Genomic DNA, 17,360 nt, shown 5'->3' with positions numbered 1-17,360 from the left:
AGCAGTATTCAATTTTTACTATCTTACCTAACCCAGCACAATCAATCACTAACCGTCTAAAATTAATTTTTAAAAACCAGATGGCCGAAACCGGTTTGGCTCAGTGGATAGAGCGTCGGCCTGCAGACTGAAGGGTCCCAGGTTCGATGCCGGTCAAGGGCATGTACCTGGGTTGCAGGCACATCCCCAGTGGGAGATGTGCGGGAGGCGGCTGATCGATGTTTCTCTCTCATGGATGTTTCTAACTATCTCTCTCCCTTCTTCTATGTAAAAAATCAATAGAATATATTTAAAAAAAAAAAAAAACAGATGAAGAGGTATGAAGAAACAAATAGGAAAAGCAAAAGATACAAAAGAGCATTCTCTTCTTTGGCACACTATCCTTTATCACTATAAAGTGAGGAATCCTTTCTGAATTTCAAGCCTTTACAGTAGGTCCTCAGGTTACGTCGGAGATCCGTTCCTATGGCCCGACATAACGCGATTTTTGCTGTAAGTTGGACCCACCTACATAAGCACCTACGTCACTCACATGGAGCACATACACAGTAGTAATGAAGTGAAACAGTAAAAAAAATTTAAAGAAAGATAACAATTCCTGACCTTTATTTGTGATAAACAGTAAAAAACATAAAGCACACATGTACATACGTCGAAATGACGAAACTTTTTTTAGTAAATAAATGGGAGATGGCGGCATACGTGGAGTCCAGTGTAACGCGAGGACTTTCTGTATTTCTATCCATTTTAGAAAATTTAGGAAGATTAAAAAGGAAAATTGACCTTCATAAACCTAACTTCCCCAAATTACCATTGCTTAACATTCCCTATTAGTATACTTCAACTCTGGATTATAGCAGATGATACAGTAAATTTCCACAATGTATAATTCCAGGAGGTCCCCACTTAAACTGGTGGGGACCTAATGTCATTCCTGAAGTCACTGCCCCTTCCTTAATTTTCTGGTCCTTCAAGAGCTATTTACCTCAATACTCCCAGTTTACAAGGGCCATAGACCAAGAACAGCTTAACTAGAGGGAGGTCACTGGTGCCATCCAGGATGGACAGTAAATACAATCTAAGTTAACCATCTAACCGTTAGATTCTAACTGATTCTCGAGGGGTTGGGGGTTGTGAGAGTCCACTACAGAAGCTTGGTAGTTAGGAAACAAAGAAACTCACAAATATATATAAAGAGAAAGTCTCATTGTCTAAGTTGTTCAGGATCTGGATCTTAGAGTCCCCTGAACCAACAGCACTGCTTTGAATTAAGGGCTTTTCCTGAAACCTCCGAGTGTCCAGCTGTCTTCTTCCACGCCAATTCTATAACAAAATGTCCCCATTTTTACAAACAGTCTAGCTTGGACAACTGGATAGACTATAAGTCATTTCCCTCCAAGCTCATCTTCACATTCAATTGGTCACCAAGTCCTATCACTTCTCCATTAAAACACCTAGCTAGCATCTACCTTTCTTTGACTATACCCTAGTGTTTACCTTCCTTATGCTCTAGGCACTGCTCTTAACAGGTCTTTCCATCCTCATGTATCTCTTAAAAGTGGACCTTTTTATCTTTAAAGATATACTTCTAAATATATAACTTTAAAATCTGAAGCTATCTCAGTTTTGAAATACAAAATCCATTAAACTCTTGCTTACAAACATCTGGCAACTTTCCTACAGAATAAAGTCAAATATAGTGGGCCCTTCAGAACCTGCCTCTAGCAAGCCTCCCTTTCCAGTTACTCTCTCCACCCCACAAAACTGTACTGTCTCCACTCTGTTCATGATGGACTGACTACTCAGTATATACCTTGTATTTTCACTTCTACCAGAAGACACTTCTCTCTCTTAACAAAGTACTGCTCACCTTCAAATGTCCCTTCTCTGTAGGCTTTCTTTATCCTAGGTTACAAAGACCTCCACACAAAGACCATTGTAATACAACGGGCATTCCTACCTGAAACCCTAGCTCCTAAATAGTACAGATGGAGTTTTTCTAAGAGACCAATAAACCAAGAGATCTGCATATACATGAATAAATATAATCTTATGGGGGAAAGAAATCTCAATTTTGGCCATAAAAGTGGCCCCATCTAACAAGACAATAATTTAGTCTAGTGATATTTCAACTCAATACTTGAAAATGTGGTTTTCAGAATACTTTTAGAAGAGAACCAACTAAAAAGATTTTATATGTGATCAAATAATTAGGAAATCGGAATTATAAGCTGATTATTGTCCATCAGGAAACTATAAACCTACCTCGCAGTGATAATCAAATATTGCACTTTCAGTAGTATTTGCTGATTCTTCTTTTTCAGCACACGTTTCAAAGGATGAAAGTTGCTAGTATTAAAAAAAAAAAAAAAAAAAAAAAAGGAGAGCGAGAGAAAATGATCTAGCAAGCTAATAAAGAATACAACTGCTGCTGCACCGGGCAATCTCACAGTACAGCACTGAAGAAAACAAAGACTACTAGCAGCGTTGGGAAGTGCTCTTTCAAAGCTGTTGAGTAGGCACAAACTTCTTGTTTCAGATCAAGTGTTGTGTCTTCAACTTAAGTGTACTCTTCTTTGGTCTTGTTGGTTGTTTCAAGTTTGTTCTTTGCCTGATCTGAACTTGAAGCAGCAGTTTCAGGTGGTAAAGTCTGTTCTGTTACACTTCATACTAAGAGATAAAAAAAAAAATAATAATAAAGACATTAAATATAGGCCCGAACCAATATGCTCAATTAATATTTGACAAAGGAGGCAAGAACATACAATGGAGCCAAGATAGTCTCTTCAATAAATGGTGCTGGGAAAATTGGACAGATATATGCAAGAAAATGAAACTAGACCACCAACTTACACCATACACAAAAATAAACTCAAAATGGATACAGGACTTAAATGTACGACGGGAAACCATAAAAATTCTAGAAGAATCCAAAGGCAACAAAATCTCAGACATATGCCGAAGCAATTTCTTCACTGATACAGCTCCTAGGGCACTTGAAACTAAAGAAAAAATGAACAAATGGGACTACATCAAAATAAAAAGCTTCTGCACAGCAAAAGAAACCATCAACAAAACAACGAGAAAACCCACTGTGTGGGAAAACATATTTGCCAATGACATATCTGATAAGGGCCTAATCTCCAAAATTTATAGGGAACTCATACAACTTAACAAAAGAAAGATAAACAATCCAATCAAAAAATGGGCAAAGGACCTAAATAGACACCTTTCAAAAGAGGACATCCAGAAAGCCAAGAGACATATGAAAACATGCTCAAAGTCACTAATCATCCGAGAGATGCAAATCAAAACAGCAATGAGGTACCATCTCACACCTGTCAGACTGGCTATCATCAACAAAGCAACAAACGACAAGTGCTGGAGAGGATGTGGAGAAAAAGGAACACTTGTGCACTGCTGGTGGGAATGCAGACTGGTGCAGCCACTATGGAAGACAGTATGGAGTTTCCTTAAAAAACTGAAAATGGAACTCCCATTTGACCCTGTGCTCCCACTTCTAGGAATATATCCCAAGAAACCAGAAACACCAATCAGAAAGGATATATGCACCCCTATGTTCATAGCAGCACAATTCACCATAGCTAAGATCTGGAAACAGCCTAAGTGCCCATCAGTAGATGAATGGATTAGAAAACTGTGGTACATCTACACGATGGAATACTATGCTGCTGTAAAAAGGAAGGAACTCTTACTATTTGCAACGTCATGGATGGAACTGGAGAGCATTATGCTAAGTGAAATAAGCCAGTCAATAAAGGAAAAATACCACATGATCTCACTCATTCATGGACAATAGAGACCATTATAAACTTTTGAACAATAATAGATACAGAGGCAGAGCTGCCTCAAACAGATTGTCAAACTGCAGCGGGAAGGCCGGGGAGGGTTGGGGGGCAGGAGGTAGGGGGGTAAGAGATCAACTAAAGGACTTGTATGCATGCATATAAGCATAACCAATGGACATAAGACACTGGGGGATAGGGGAGGCTAGGGGACTGTCTAGGGCGGGGGGATAAAATGGATACATATGTAATACCCCTTGTAATACTTTAAGCAATAAAAAAAAAAAAAAGACATTAAATATACCATAACTTCCATAAAAGAACCCAGGACAGAGGATAGGTACAGGTACAAGCTCATTTCATTAACTTAGAATCAGTGGTCAAGCAAATAATACAGGCAACTTAGAAGCACATACATTTGATGTTATTTGAGCAATCTCTCATGTGCTAATGGCTATACCTCCTTTAACATCATATACTCAAAACCAGAAATTATTTCGGTCATTGTTGACACCCCCCTCAAGCTCTAAGTTACATAACATTTAGTACAAGTGTTTTATAAACATTTAGCACTATGTTAGGTACTATAGAAAACATAAAAGAAGTTCCTGCCATTAGAGGGGGTTTATACTCTGCTGAGAAGAGTTATACATGGAGAAAAAGCAGACTATAGGACAAAAATATCAAAAATTAATTTGCTCAACTAATATTTGGGTGCCCACTATGTCATATACTAGAAATACTAGGTATATAAACAATACTAGGTATTGTTTAATCACACATGTGTATCAAAGCAACATGGTGAGCAAAGTTAAAGAGGGCTTTTAATAAAAGGTGGAATTTGAGTTTAATTTGGAGAAATGGGCAGATTTTAAAGAGAAAGAATACTGCTCAGGCATGAAATATCACATAAGCCAAGTCAGAGTATGCCACTAAATTCTAAATCCCCTGAGAGCAGGGACCATGTAGATGTTCTACGCCCAGCATCAAGGGAGGCTTATTGCATGAATGACTGTGGTAACAAAGTGTGGCTTGTTGTTTTCAGAGGAATCAATGGCTAGTCTGGCTAGGACAGAGGTCTGGATTAAAGTGAAATGGGATATGTGGTGTGACAGGTGTAGTAGAGCCAGGCTATGAAGCATTTCAACTTGAAATAACAGGAAACAGTCTTAGTTCTTTTTTTTTTTAAAAAAAAATTGATTTCAGAGAGGAAAGGAGGAGAGAGAAACTTCAATGATGAGAAAGAATCATTGATTGGCTGCCTCCTGCACTCCTCCTAATAGGGATCTTGATCCACTGAGCCAAACCTGCTAGGGCAGTTTTAGTTCTTGATAAGAGAGTATTAAGTCTTGAAATGCTTTGGGAGATGACTTAGTGAAGGAAAAAGAGAAACATGAATGAGCTGTTGCCATAAATAGATGAGAAATGTCTACAGAAGAGAAACAATTAAGGTGAGATGAAATGGAAAGAGAAATGAAATATATGTATAAATAAAAAAATTGTGCTTTATATTAGCTATAAAAATTATTTTGCACTGATTCAGATGTTAACTAAAATGATTTATCTGGGAAGAAAAGGATAGGTTTGGTCTTAGATAAGCTGAAAAATGAATATATATTTGAAAAATATCACAAATAAGAACCATAAGGAAAAAAAACCAAACATAATTCGGCCCAAGGCCAGAGTTGGTGAAATAGCTTAGACTAGCAGAGCTCAATTCTAATCACTGATCCTAGTAAAATGCCAGTATCAAGTTATTTAATCTCACTAAATTTCAGTTTCTCATATGCAAAATGTAAATTTAGTAATAACTGATTTGTGGCCATTTCTTTTGTGGTTATATGTAACATCCCATGACATTACATTGCTACTTTGAATATCAACTGTTACATTTGTCCAAACAATTTTATTTGGATAATTCTCCTATTACCCAGACTAGATACTTATTCTTAGAGCTATGGCTCTCAAATCACTTGGGAAGACTTAAAATATACCCATGCACAGTACCCATTCAAACAGTAATTTAACTGGCCTAAAGTAGGGCCACTTCCGTAATGACTGATTCCTACCTCTCCACCTCCACACCCAACGTTGCAAGTCTTAACAATATTTCCTTACAGGTATCTTTTGTATTCATCTTATTTACTAAATGACATCATGTTAATCCAGGTGTCTAACACATCTGCCAGCTTCCAGTGTCAATCCTCTCCATTTTCTGTCAAATAATACTGCCCAGACTGATCTAAAACTCCAATTTTACCCCATCTCCTTGTCCAAAATCCTGTGATTTTTTCCAGCACTTTTTATGGGAAGGTCTCAATCCTGGCTGCATATCCAACCAAACCACCTCGGCAACTTTGAAAAAAAAAAAAAAATCAAAGCCTGAACCCCACCGTGACATTCTAATTTTTCACTAGCTTTAGCTCCCAGAAGTTGGTATATTTTGTTTATTCCCTTTCCCCAGGATGTTTCTGACTTGCAACCAGGGTTTAAGAACCACTACTCAAGATATCTCTGTTCTACCTTGCCATCTTTACCTTCTACTGCTCTCCAGTTCTTTTTCTAGACAAGTGCACCCGCTCTTCCCTAATCTTTAAACACAACTCTTGGGAGATTCTAGAATCCTCCACTTCTTTGTGCATATGGCTCTTCCCACATAGAATATAACTTTGCCATCTTCAAGGTGACAAAAAAAGCCACACCCACAAACAAACAAAACAAACACCCTTTCTTGACCCTTTCATACAGGCATGGACTTATTACCTTAATTCCCACTATGTAACTCCTACTGCCGGTATCATTCTTTTTGGTATCAAATCAATTCTGTACTTTGCTTACTTCACGTTTACGCATCTTGTTCCGCCAATTTAGTTCAAAATTCCGAGAGGCAAAAATCAAGTTTATTTATTTTTCTATTACAGCCCCCTTTAGTGCCTAACCCAGTACTTCTAAACTTAACCATGGCAGAAAATAATATAGCAAAAAAGTAGTTGATTCATAAATTTTTGTTTTGGCTAACTATATAGTCTTAATTATCCAATCAAGAAATAATCTTTTGCCAGGCCGGTGTGGCACAATGGTTGAGTGCTCACTACCTCAGGCACAAGCCTGGGTTGCAGGCTTGGTCCCCCATGGGAGTTGGTGGTGGGGGGGGGGGATGCAGGAGGCAGCCAATGGATATTTCTTTCTCACTGATGTTTCTTTCTCTCTATCCCTCTCCCTTTCTCTCTAAAAATCAATAAAAACATTTTTAAAAATAAAGAATTAATCTCTTAAAAATAGACTTGGTATAATGGTTTAACCTTAATAACTTAGGTCTATTTATGAACCCAAAGACCTCAGAACTGCTATCTGATGATATCGATGAGAATTTCATCAAACTACTAACAAGGTTGGGCGTATTATGGGACGAAGTATCAAAAAAATTTATCTTAAAAAATTTGAACTGATTTAACCTAGTCTAGGGTGTTGTATTATGTTAAGAACTGCAAAGTTTGCCATTTAGTAACACAGAAATAAGACACTTCCAGAATCTAAAATGTGAAGCATTACAGGGCCAGTCTTAGGCATTAATAAAGCCTATTAGGATATATTAAAGCTCAAGCAAACCCACCCAAAATCATGAATAATTCAGAGTGGCTAAGTTTCATTTCATTAGTTAACTTTACAGTTATGACATTTCCATGATTAACTAAATACTTTTAAATCAAATTAACATTTAATAAAACACAAGATATCCATTAGGTATTTTAATAAACTTGGCTATCCACTCATCATTAACATTATTAAACCAAACATTTAAGTCACATGAATTACAGAGCACCAATCAAAAAATTAAGGACCAATTTAAATGTGGATCCCAGTCTCCCTGATTGCTAAGTAATCAACTCCTTTTTCCTTTGCTCTGTATGGAAACATTATCACCAACTACTATGTCACATTGTTTTGGGAGTTAAAGGCAATTCCTTTACTTGAATTGATAAACCAAATAGTTAATCCCTATTTCACCTGTCTTAAATTTATCAACACCTATTTTGTTATTTACTAGCTCCCCCAGTTCCCTGCTTTATCTCAAAAGCCTAGCAGAAGCCAAGCACATAGTAGGAACCAAGTTAATAAATTGTTTTGATATCGGTAATCCATCTAAAATATATCACATAACCCAGTTTACCATTTGACAAATTATTCTCAAAGTCTGTACAGCACTCACTTGGGGAAAATGTTAATGAAAGACTACACCATTTTACAAAAGTCTCCCCACTGCGCTGGCCAGTGTGGCTCAGTTGATTGGAGGATCATCCTGTATACCGAAGGGTTGCAGGTTCAATTCCCAGTCAGGGCCTATACCCAGGTTATGGGGTTTGAACCATGGAAGGGTGCTTACATGAGGCAACTGTTTGATGTTTCTTCCTCTCTAAAATCAATTAAAAGATAAAACCATATCCTCGGGTGAAGATTAAGGAGAGAGAAAAACAAAAGCCTCCCCACCATCTAACCTACTTTTTTTCGGAGTACCTTCTTCCTTTGAGAAGAGCGAAGGCCCACAGAGGCAGCATGGGAATGAAAAGACTATTGTTGATTTACATGAATAATATTCTTGCCTTTAACTTTCCAGTTCATATTTCTTGGTGCATTAATGCAAGTTAAAATATAACACATAAAAAATATATATAACGCATTTTGCTATAATCTGTACAAACTGAGGTGCTTAACAGGTTTTAATTCACTTTTACTTTAGTATCTATGGAAAGTAATTAACCAAGCTCAAACAATTTATGTCATCAACATATTGAATGGAAATGAAATAAAAGTCAAATTGTTCCAACTATCTTTCTGTGCATGCTTAGTAATAATTATGATGGGTTGTTAGTTACCTTATCAGCTACTAAGTTTTTTGAAATTAAATATACATCACTTAACTGCTTCTACATACGCTAATACTTGAAATGGGACAAATGCCAGTGTGGGAAGAAGCTGAAGAAATGCTTCAGACACATAATCAGGTAACAGTGTAGACCGGCACTGTCCAACAGAAATATAGTGCAAGCCACATATGTAATTTAAAATTTTCTAGCAATCATATCAAAGTTGAAATAGGCAAAAAGTATTCAGGTGAAATTACGTCTTAAGCAAATATATACAAAATGTTATTTTCCACTTGTAATCAAACTACATGAGTTTTACATTCCTTGAAATCTAATGTTTTGCTGTTTTTTTATAATTACAGCACATTTCAATTCAGAACTGTGCACAGTTCAAGTGCACAATAGCCAGACATGGCAAGTGGCCACCACATTGGTCAGAGCAGGTGTAGACTGACCCGGGGGAAAGGCATTAGCATGCCCAATAAAGCAACAGTAAAAAGTAAGGCTCTTGGGCAAAGACTTTCATCTTTTTAAAAATAATCATTGATGGGCTGCCTCCTGCACGTCCCCTACTGGGGATCGAGCCTGCAACCCAGGCGTGTGCCCTGACCGGAATCGAAACCGGGACCCTATAGTCCGAAGGCCGACGCGAAACCGGTTAGGGCTGGAAAACATTTTAATATCAAGACAAAGGGATTATTTAAAGTCCTGATTTGGCAGAAAGGATTTAAAAACAAGAAATGATGGGATTAAAAAATACAAGTCATTCCTGCCACAGCATCTTCACCATTTAAGACATTCTAGGGATTAAGTCTTTAAGAATAGTTATATGCCTGGTGGGTGTTGTTCAGTGGTTGTGCGTTTACCCATAAACCATCTGGTCACAAGTTTGATTGGGTCAGGGCACACACCCGAGTTGCGGGCTTGATCCCCAATGGGGCGTGCAGGAGGCAGCAGATCAATGATTCTCTCTCATCACTGATGTTTCTAATTCTCTCTCCCTCTCTGAAATCAATAAAAACATTATTTTTAAAAAACTTTGTTAAAAATAATTATAAATCTCCTAGCTGTAATCCTTCGTTATGAAAGAAATCCTACAATTTTTACGGCACTGTGTAAGACAATTTGGGTTAAAGGACTCAAAGTAATTTCCCTGATCTTGAAAAGGCAAAGCTAAGAAGGCACATCAATTCTTCATGTTTCTTTAACAAGAAGTCAAGATTTTAATTCTGGGGGGTAATACAGTTCTAAAATTCAACTCCTTAAAAATGGATACAAACAGCATTTCTATGTTTCAACTACCTGGTCAAAAGTATCCTTCTCACAATAAACTTAATGCCACTGAACTGTACACTTAAAAACAAAAAAGATTAAAATGGTTACTGTATGTACATTTTGTCATAATTTAAAAGAAACTGTTTTCTTTTTTTTAAATGTTGCCCTGCAGAGTGTCTTTAGGCAGAGTGACAAAAAAACAGGAATAGGATAAAGCATGTCAGTTTTCACACTCATTCTCTATTTGCTAGGAATTCACCAGAATTTTCAACCTCTCTACAGGTCATAGTTAAGTCAGAACTTATTTACAAAAAAAAGGAGCCTATCTTCTGTGCTTCAAATACTTTACTTTTCAACTCAGCTGCTATAAATACTCATCTCGATGGTAAACATCCAGAGCAGCTGCAAAATCACTCAAACCACTACCATCCTCTATTTCGGGCCTAGGGCTAGAAGGAAACAAAAAGAAACAAGATCGAGTATTTATCTAGGTTTAATGACTGAGGCGTATGCCTTTTCGAGTATATAAATCCCCTCTTTACCTACACCAAGAATACCCATTACTGGTTAGTATCAAAAGGACACCAAGCTATACTGCCCCTCAGTGTCGCATTGAGAATGCCTGCGTCCTAGAAACCCCCAGTGAAAATTCCTCAGCCTGTGATCTAGAATAACTTCTATTAGGTGAACTATAATTTGGTACCCACATTTTATAGACCAGTAGCTCCGGAAGAGTTGCCAGTTCACAGCGTCTTGATAAAAAGCTAAGTCTCTCAAAGGAAATAGATTTAACTACCGGGGTCTTTGAGCGTCCTCCCTCCCGCTTCACCCTGTCCCCCAGCAGTCTAACGAGGACCACTCTTTCCCTCATTTTAGGTGCAAAAAAGGAAATTGTCTAGCGCACTTCAGATTTTTGTGTTTGCAGACTGGGAGGCTGCTTTAGAGAGCGTCCCCTGCCTCACTTCCGAGCCAATCAAGAGAGGAACCATCTGGATGTTTGCAAAGGAAATCCTTAAAGCAAACGAACCGTGTCACTAAAAAATGGTACCGATCAAACATCGGACGGTGAAAACCGAGGAAGTCTCTCCGACCAGGGCTCTAAAACACCAACTCCACATAGAATGACGAAGCCGAGCCGTCCGTTGCACAATGTGGGGCTGTCTCTTGCACCATAAGTACTAGAGAAGGTGGTAAGGAGGATGGTTCCACGGAGCTCTCAAAGCACGGCCTAACTTCAGGGTAGAGGGATGAGCCACATGCCTAAGATTAGGCTCTGCCTTTCTCCAACAGTGGAAGGGGAGGCGAAGAAAGGAAGGTTGGGTAGAGAGACCGGAGAGACAGATGGAGGTGATCGGAGGCAGGGGTGATAATTAGGCCGTGCTACAATGCCAGATGTGGCCGGGGAAAGGTGTCTCTAGGCATTTCGATGCAGCAAGGCATCAGCCCGTACACAAAGGAGGCGCCAGTGCCGCACTGCGCTCTGGTAGTCGTAGTCAGATCCCCAAACGGATGACAGCCGGTGAAACTATCGGGTCCGGGGCCAGAGCAGGCCCTTCTCAGCCTCCGGCTCTTGCAGCCTCACACAAAGGACCGCGCCACCACCCCTCCGCCCCGCCCGCCGGGACTTGTAGTTCCCGTTCCCTCGCCAAGCCGCAGAGGAGAAAGCGGCCAGACTACAACTCCCAGCAGCCTCCGCGGCCGAGCCCCGCACCCCTGCCTCCATCTTGGCTGCGGTCGGAGCCTCCATTTTCGCTCCCTCCCCCCCTTAAGTCACCACCACCGCCACCACGCGCGGACGCCTGGTCTCGACTCTTCGTTTCGGCTCTGCGGCCTGACGTGAGGCCTCTACAGTCGAACAGGGGCCGGGTGGGAAAGCCCGAGGCGGAGACTCAGGGTGAGATTTTCCCTACCCGGAGCTCTAGGAGTGCCCACCTTGACTCAGATGCCTCTCCCGTTAGTCTTGGTCTTTTCATCCGCCCTTAGGCTGGCTCCTTGCTACCCACAACTGGACCCTAGGGTCGTACTCACCCCAACAGCTCAGCGCCCCCTCTCCAGCGCCGCCATAAGCAGCACGGCCCGGTACGTAGGAATAAATCTCGCTTCTCTCGCGAGAGCTGCGGGCTCCGAGCGCGTGCACAGGAAGGGGAGGGTAGCGCCTGCCTCATAGGCTTGCGCACGAGGGCCGAGTGACGCCCACGGGTGCGCTGCGCTTAACCACAACCAACATGGTGGTTACGTTCCACTACATGCCCTCCCCCACAGCCTGCGGGAAGCAGTCTCTGCGTTTACTGACTCCGCGGGGACTCTGGGGGCGGGGGGGCGGGTGACTTGGGCGCTCTGATCTTTGCTGACCCGAATGTGCTTTCAGCAGCTAGACCTGGGTAAATGGGGAAGGCGAACAACTTGGGGGGCAGATCCGGGACTGTCATATGAAGGATTTCTCTTTTCCCAGCAATGATCCAAAAGCTCCCCAACCCCCCGTTTCTTCTCACAGTGTAAGCCTTCTCTCTCGTCTGTTACATTAGACTGGAATTTTCATTAGTAGAGAGTCAGGTAATTTGGAAGTCTTAAGTGTGACCTTGGTCTCCCAGAAACTACCTTGCTAGCAACAGACGGACAAGAGTGGGCAAGGAAGCCTAATCATTAAAAGAAGAAAAGATCCTTTAGCTGACCTTTTTGTTACCAGAGGATATTGGTAGTGTATCAGGTCATCAGAGAGGCTGAATCAGTAACCAAAAGGTTGAAATCAGAGCAAACCATCTTCAGTTCTAAGAGGAGCCAGTACCCTACTTCTGATGTTCAAAGATTTTTCTCTCCAACTCGGTTGCTATTCCAATCCGATACCACCTCCAAGCTGCCTTTGTTCTTTTTTATGTCTTCCCACGCTTTCCTGGGCACAGATATTTGCCTCACTTTCAGCGCTTTCATAGCTCACTCTATTGTGATTATTAGTCTATTATAGCTAATGATACTTCAGGACAGGGCTTGTGACCTTCATCTTTGCAGTCCTGGTTCCTGACAGTGCCTGGCGTTGACAGCTCTCAAAAGCTTGTTGAATGAGTATCACTGAACAACAGTGTAAGGAGTTGTTAGAAATGGAAATGATTGTTGAATGAGTATCACTGAACAACAATGTAAGGAGTGGTTAGAAATGGAAATGCTCTGTTGGGGAAGTACAGAATGTAAACATGCCAAACCAGCTGTTTCAGTTTCCTGTGGCCATTTCTTAAAATGACAGCTCTCTCTCCCAGCAATAGATCTAGTCTGGATATTGTAATCTAATGTTACAGAGAAACTGCCCTGGGCTCTTGCTTTAGAAACAAGGTCATGTGGAGCTGGGCTAAAAGTAGAATTAGGTCTAAGAGCACACATTCTCAAATATCACAGCAATGGTAAATGTAAAAAGTAATAATCTTACTAAATTCTATAAATACCATTCCTATTAATAAGAAAGAATAAAGTCTGGATTTCTACCATTACACAAGCTCCTAAAGACCTTCTTAAATCATATAACCATTACATCTCCTCATTTTGAATGTCTCAATTTCCTTTAAATTCCTCTTTGACCCATAATTTGTATCAATGTACATTTAACAAATGCAAATATATGTAAACCCAGAAGCATACATTTTAGCTTCCAGAGCATTAAAGAAAGCAAAAGATGGAGTGATTTGACCTAAATCACTAGTTTAAATGATTTCTTTCTACAGGTACTACACATAATTAGTGGTAGGTTTCATTTTTATTTTATTACATTATTTTTAGGAACTTGTGAAGTTTTTATTAAATCCACACAAGTGAAAACCATATTGTGAGGAGCTGGGGAATGGGGCTACCAAGGACTGGGAGCCAGGCCACCAGAGGGGAAGAGCGGGCGGGGGCGGGAATAGGACAGACCCAGCTGAGCTTCAGGGGCCATCACCAGGGCCACTGCACAGCTCTTGGGCACTCAGCTCACCAGGCAAGTTTACTGGTGGGGGCTCACCAGCATAGCAGAGAACGTGGTGTTCCAAAAGCCCAAACTCTTGCCATGTCTTACAAGGCCCTAAATGACCTAGACCTCATTAAGTCTCTAACCCCTGCTTCACTGTGATTCAATTCCACTTCCATTTTGGTTCCTTGAACATTGCAAGTTTGTTCCTACTTCAGAAATCTTGCATTTACTGTTGCCTCTGCCTGGAATGCTCTTTCCGCAAATCATCACATATTTGGCCCTTTCTCAGAATTTGGTTTCAGTTCACCTGTTAAGGCCTCACAAAGGTCTTTTCTAAAATAAAAATACCTATTATTATTACCACCATTTCTTAAAAATACTAGTTTGTTTTATTGTCTTCATAACATATCACCATCCAAAATTAATACATTTATGAGTTTAATTATTACCCTTCTAAACATTAGTATAAGCCTCAGTTATGTTTGGTTCATTATATCCCGTACACCTAGGTCAGTTCCTTCCTTACATAATAGTACTTAATAAATATTCGTTGAATGAATTGCATTTACTTAAAGCTAAGAGAGTATTGATTGTACAATATATTATTTATACATTATTTATGCACCGCAAGAATAAAATATGTTGCCATTTTACTGACATTTTTATTACTTAGAATTTTTATATTTATTAAGAACTCTTTTAAACTTATTTAGACCTAGATTTAAGTGTCACTCTCATGTGTATATAAAGAAAAAAATAAGTACTATTAATGATGTTTATTATCGAAGTAAGTACATCCAAACCTGCAGAGAATGTTTATAAAAATTCGAGTCAAACAGGATTCATTTGGAAGCAAGATCTCAACAGACTGAGAATAAGTGCAGTTTCTTTCAGGTACTTGAAATGAGGGAGGGAACGTAAAAATTACCTGAAGGTGGAGAAAGGAAGGTGGAGATTGGATTACTAGACTGTTAAGATTATGTACTCTCAGCCCTAGCCAGTGTGGCTTAGTTGGTTAAGCATTGCCCTGTGCACCGAAAGGGCGCAGGTTTGATTCCTGGCCAGGGCACATAATCAGGTTGTGGGGTTTTTTTTTTCTCTCTCTCTCCATTCATGCCGGAAGCTGGTCCACCCTTGCTGCTTGACACAGTCGCTGCAGGGAAGAAACATCTGCACAGCTTATGTTTCAAGGGACCTGGCATATATGGCATATGTTTGGGAATCAGTAAAACCCCTTAACTAAGTGCCAGGCGGGTAGTTAATCACTTTACGAACAATCACGCTTAAACTACATAATCTTTATTTAGGATAATCTCCTACAGTTACTATCTTGTAGCTAGATAGAACAATAGAGTAACCTTGGAATGGAGATAAGAAACTGCCCTAAGCTTTGGAATAGAATGGATAGGATTAAAATCAACTGGTATAAATACAGATGTGACAGGACAATAAACACAGAACCTGGCTAGAGAACCTCCCTATGCTGATCAACTGAACAGCTGCCTCTGTGTCATTCCTTCTTCGCCAACTCCGTCCACCCCTGGACCTGCTGGGGATGGACCCCAACACATTCATCTAACATCAATAACAATACTTTTTAAAAAAGATTTTGTGGCCCTAGCCAGTCTTGCTCAGTGGATAGAGCATCGACCTGCAGACTGAAGGGTCCTGGGTTCGATTCTGGTCAGGGGCACATGGCCGGGTTGCAGGTTTGATTCCCAGTAGGAGGTGTGAAGAGGCAGCCAATCAATGATTCTCTCTCATCATTGATGTTTTTCTCTCTCTCTCTGAAATCAATATATATATATATATATATATATATATATATATATATATATATATATGATTATGTGCTTTCTTGGGGATGGCTATGCTTTAGAAGAAGGAATCTGAAAGGGGGTATTCGAATAGTGTGTTAACCTAGATGCACAGAAATAATGGACAAGGCTTGCTTAAGGCAAAAATAAGCCTTTTACTAAAAGAAGTTGTGTGTCTAGGGCATGACTACCCACCATGAGTATGAAATTAGAAATTTATGATCAGATTACCCTGAGGTTACTTTCCATAGAAACCATTTTACCTTAGTCAGTTGGGTAGTGGTGTCTGCCAGGATTTATCATAGTAAAGTTACTATTTTCTCCTTTATAATTACTAAATTTTGGGGGGGGTGGATACGTTGGGACCATACTTGACTGAATAGTGTCTTCTCAAAATTTCCATCTACCCAGACCTTAGAATGTGACCTTGTTAGGAAAAAGGGTCTTTTGCAGACATAATCAAGTTAAAATGAAGTCATGTTTGATTAAGGAAAACCCTAATCCAGTGACTAGAGTCCTTAGAAAAGGGAGATTTAGACAGACCTACAGGGGGAACACCATGTGAAGACTGAGGCAAAGACTGTAGTGATGCATCTACAAGTCAAGGAACGCCAAGAACTGCCAGAAGCTAAGAGGGGCCTGGAGTACATTCTCCCTTAGAGGAAGGAACCATCCTTGCCAACACACCTTGATTTCAGATTTCTAGCCTCCAGAACTGTGGTAGAATACATTTCTGTTGTTTTAAGCCATCCAGTTTGTGGTAATTTTATTTTATTTTATTTTTTTTATTTTTTTATTTTTTAAATATATTTTATTGATTTTTTACAGGAAGGAAGGGAGAGGGATAGAGAGCCAGAAACATCGAAGAGAGAGAAACATCGACCAGCTGCCTCCTGCACACCCCCCACTGGGGACGTGCCCGCAACCAAGGTACACGCCCCTGACCGGAATCGAACCTGGGACCCCTCAGTCCGCAGGCTGACGCTCTATCCACTGAGCCAAACCGGTTTGGCCAGTTTGTGGTAATTTTAAAAAATACGTATTTTTTATTTCAGAGAGGAAGAGATAGAAACATCAATGAAAGAGAATCATTGATTGGCTGCCTCCTTCACGGGGTCTACTGGGGATTGAGCCCACAACCTTGGTATGTGCCCTTGAGCGGAATCAAACCCGGGACCCTTCAGTCTGCAGGCTGAAGCTCTAGCCACTGAGCCAAACTGGCTAGGGACAATTTGTGGTAATTTGTTATTGCAAATCTAGGAAATTAATACAGAGACTAAGCAAATATCCTTTTCTGCTTAAACTTTAGTCCACTAATTTTAGCATATATTGGTGGGCATCATTTGGCTCACAGATGTGCACATTATTTTCCACACAGAATTATTCTTGGCCCACAAATACTTGTAATGCAGCATTTCCTAAGAGTGCTTCATTGTTGTTTTTAGGATTTTATTCCAAACTGCTAAGAGCCACTATGGTAGGTAGAATTCTAAGATGGCCACCAAGATTCCCACCACCTGGTATACAGGCTTCTTTAAAAAAAAAAAAAGATATTTTTATTGGTTTCAGAGAGGGAATGATAGAAACATCAAAGATGACAGAGAATCATTGATTAGCTGCCTCCTGCATGCCCTCACAACCCGGGCGTGTGCCCTGACGGGGA

The 17,360-nt window shown here is 40.1% G+C and overlaps 2 protein-coding genes across 6 annotated transcripts in view; one reads left to right on the top strand and one right to left on the bottom strand.

Moving 5' to 3' along the window:
* Nucleotides 1-12,130, bottom strand: part of CSDE1 (cold shock domain containing E1) — a 32,949-nt gene extending 20,819 nt beyond the window's left edge. For 4 of the 5 annotated variants that reach the window (XM_059675251.1, XM_059675255.1, XM_059675253.1 and 1 more), the window contains exons 1-2: nt 11,975-12,130; nt 2,266-2,670 (exon numbers count right to left, since the gene is read on the bottom strand). The gene's annotated coding sequence lies outside the window, so the exon portion shown is untranslated. Of the gene's footprint in view, nt 1-2,265; nt 2,671-11,878 lie in introns of all 5 variants that reach the window. The other variant, XM_059675252.1, reaches the window with a different exon arrangement.
* LOC132221212 (atherin-like) lies at nt 11,223-16,900 on the top strand. Its single transcript, XM_059675260.1, has 2 exons — nt 11,223-11,840; nt 16,753-16,900. The coding sequence occupies exons 1-2, from the start codon at nt 11,339-11,341 to the stop codon at nt 16,764-16,766; spliced, it is 516 nt and encodes a 171-aa protein (XP_059531243.1). The 5' UTR covers nt 11,223-11,338; the 3' UTR covers nt 16,767-16,900.
* The last annotated feature ends 460 nt before the right edge of the window (nt 16,901-17,360 follow it).

The sequence above is a fragment of the Myotis daubentonii genome, chromosome 18, assembly GCF_963259705.1.
Source record: "Myotis daubentonii chromosome 18, mMyoDau2.1, whole genome shotgun sequence".
NCBI classification, from domain to species: Eukaryota; Metazoa; Chordata; class Mammalia; order Chiroptera; family Vespertilionidae; genus Myotis; species Myotis daubentonii.
The sequence above is the reverse complement of the archived record's forward strand: the minus strand, read 5'-3'. Positions and strand labels throughout refer to the sequence as shown.

Coding starts and splice junctions, on each gene's coding strand:
- LOC132221212 (XM_059675260.1), top strand. CDS start 11,339: ATGTGGCCGGGGAAAGGTGTCTCTAGGCATTTCGATGCAGCAAGGCAT.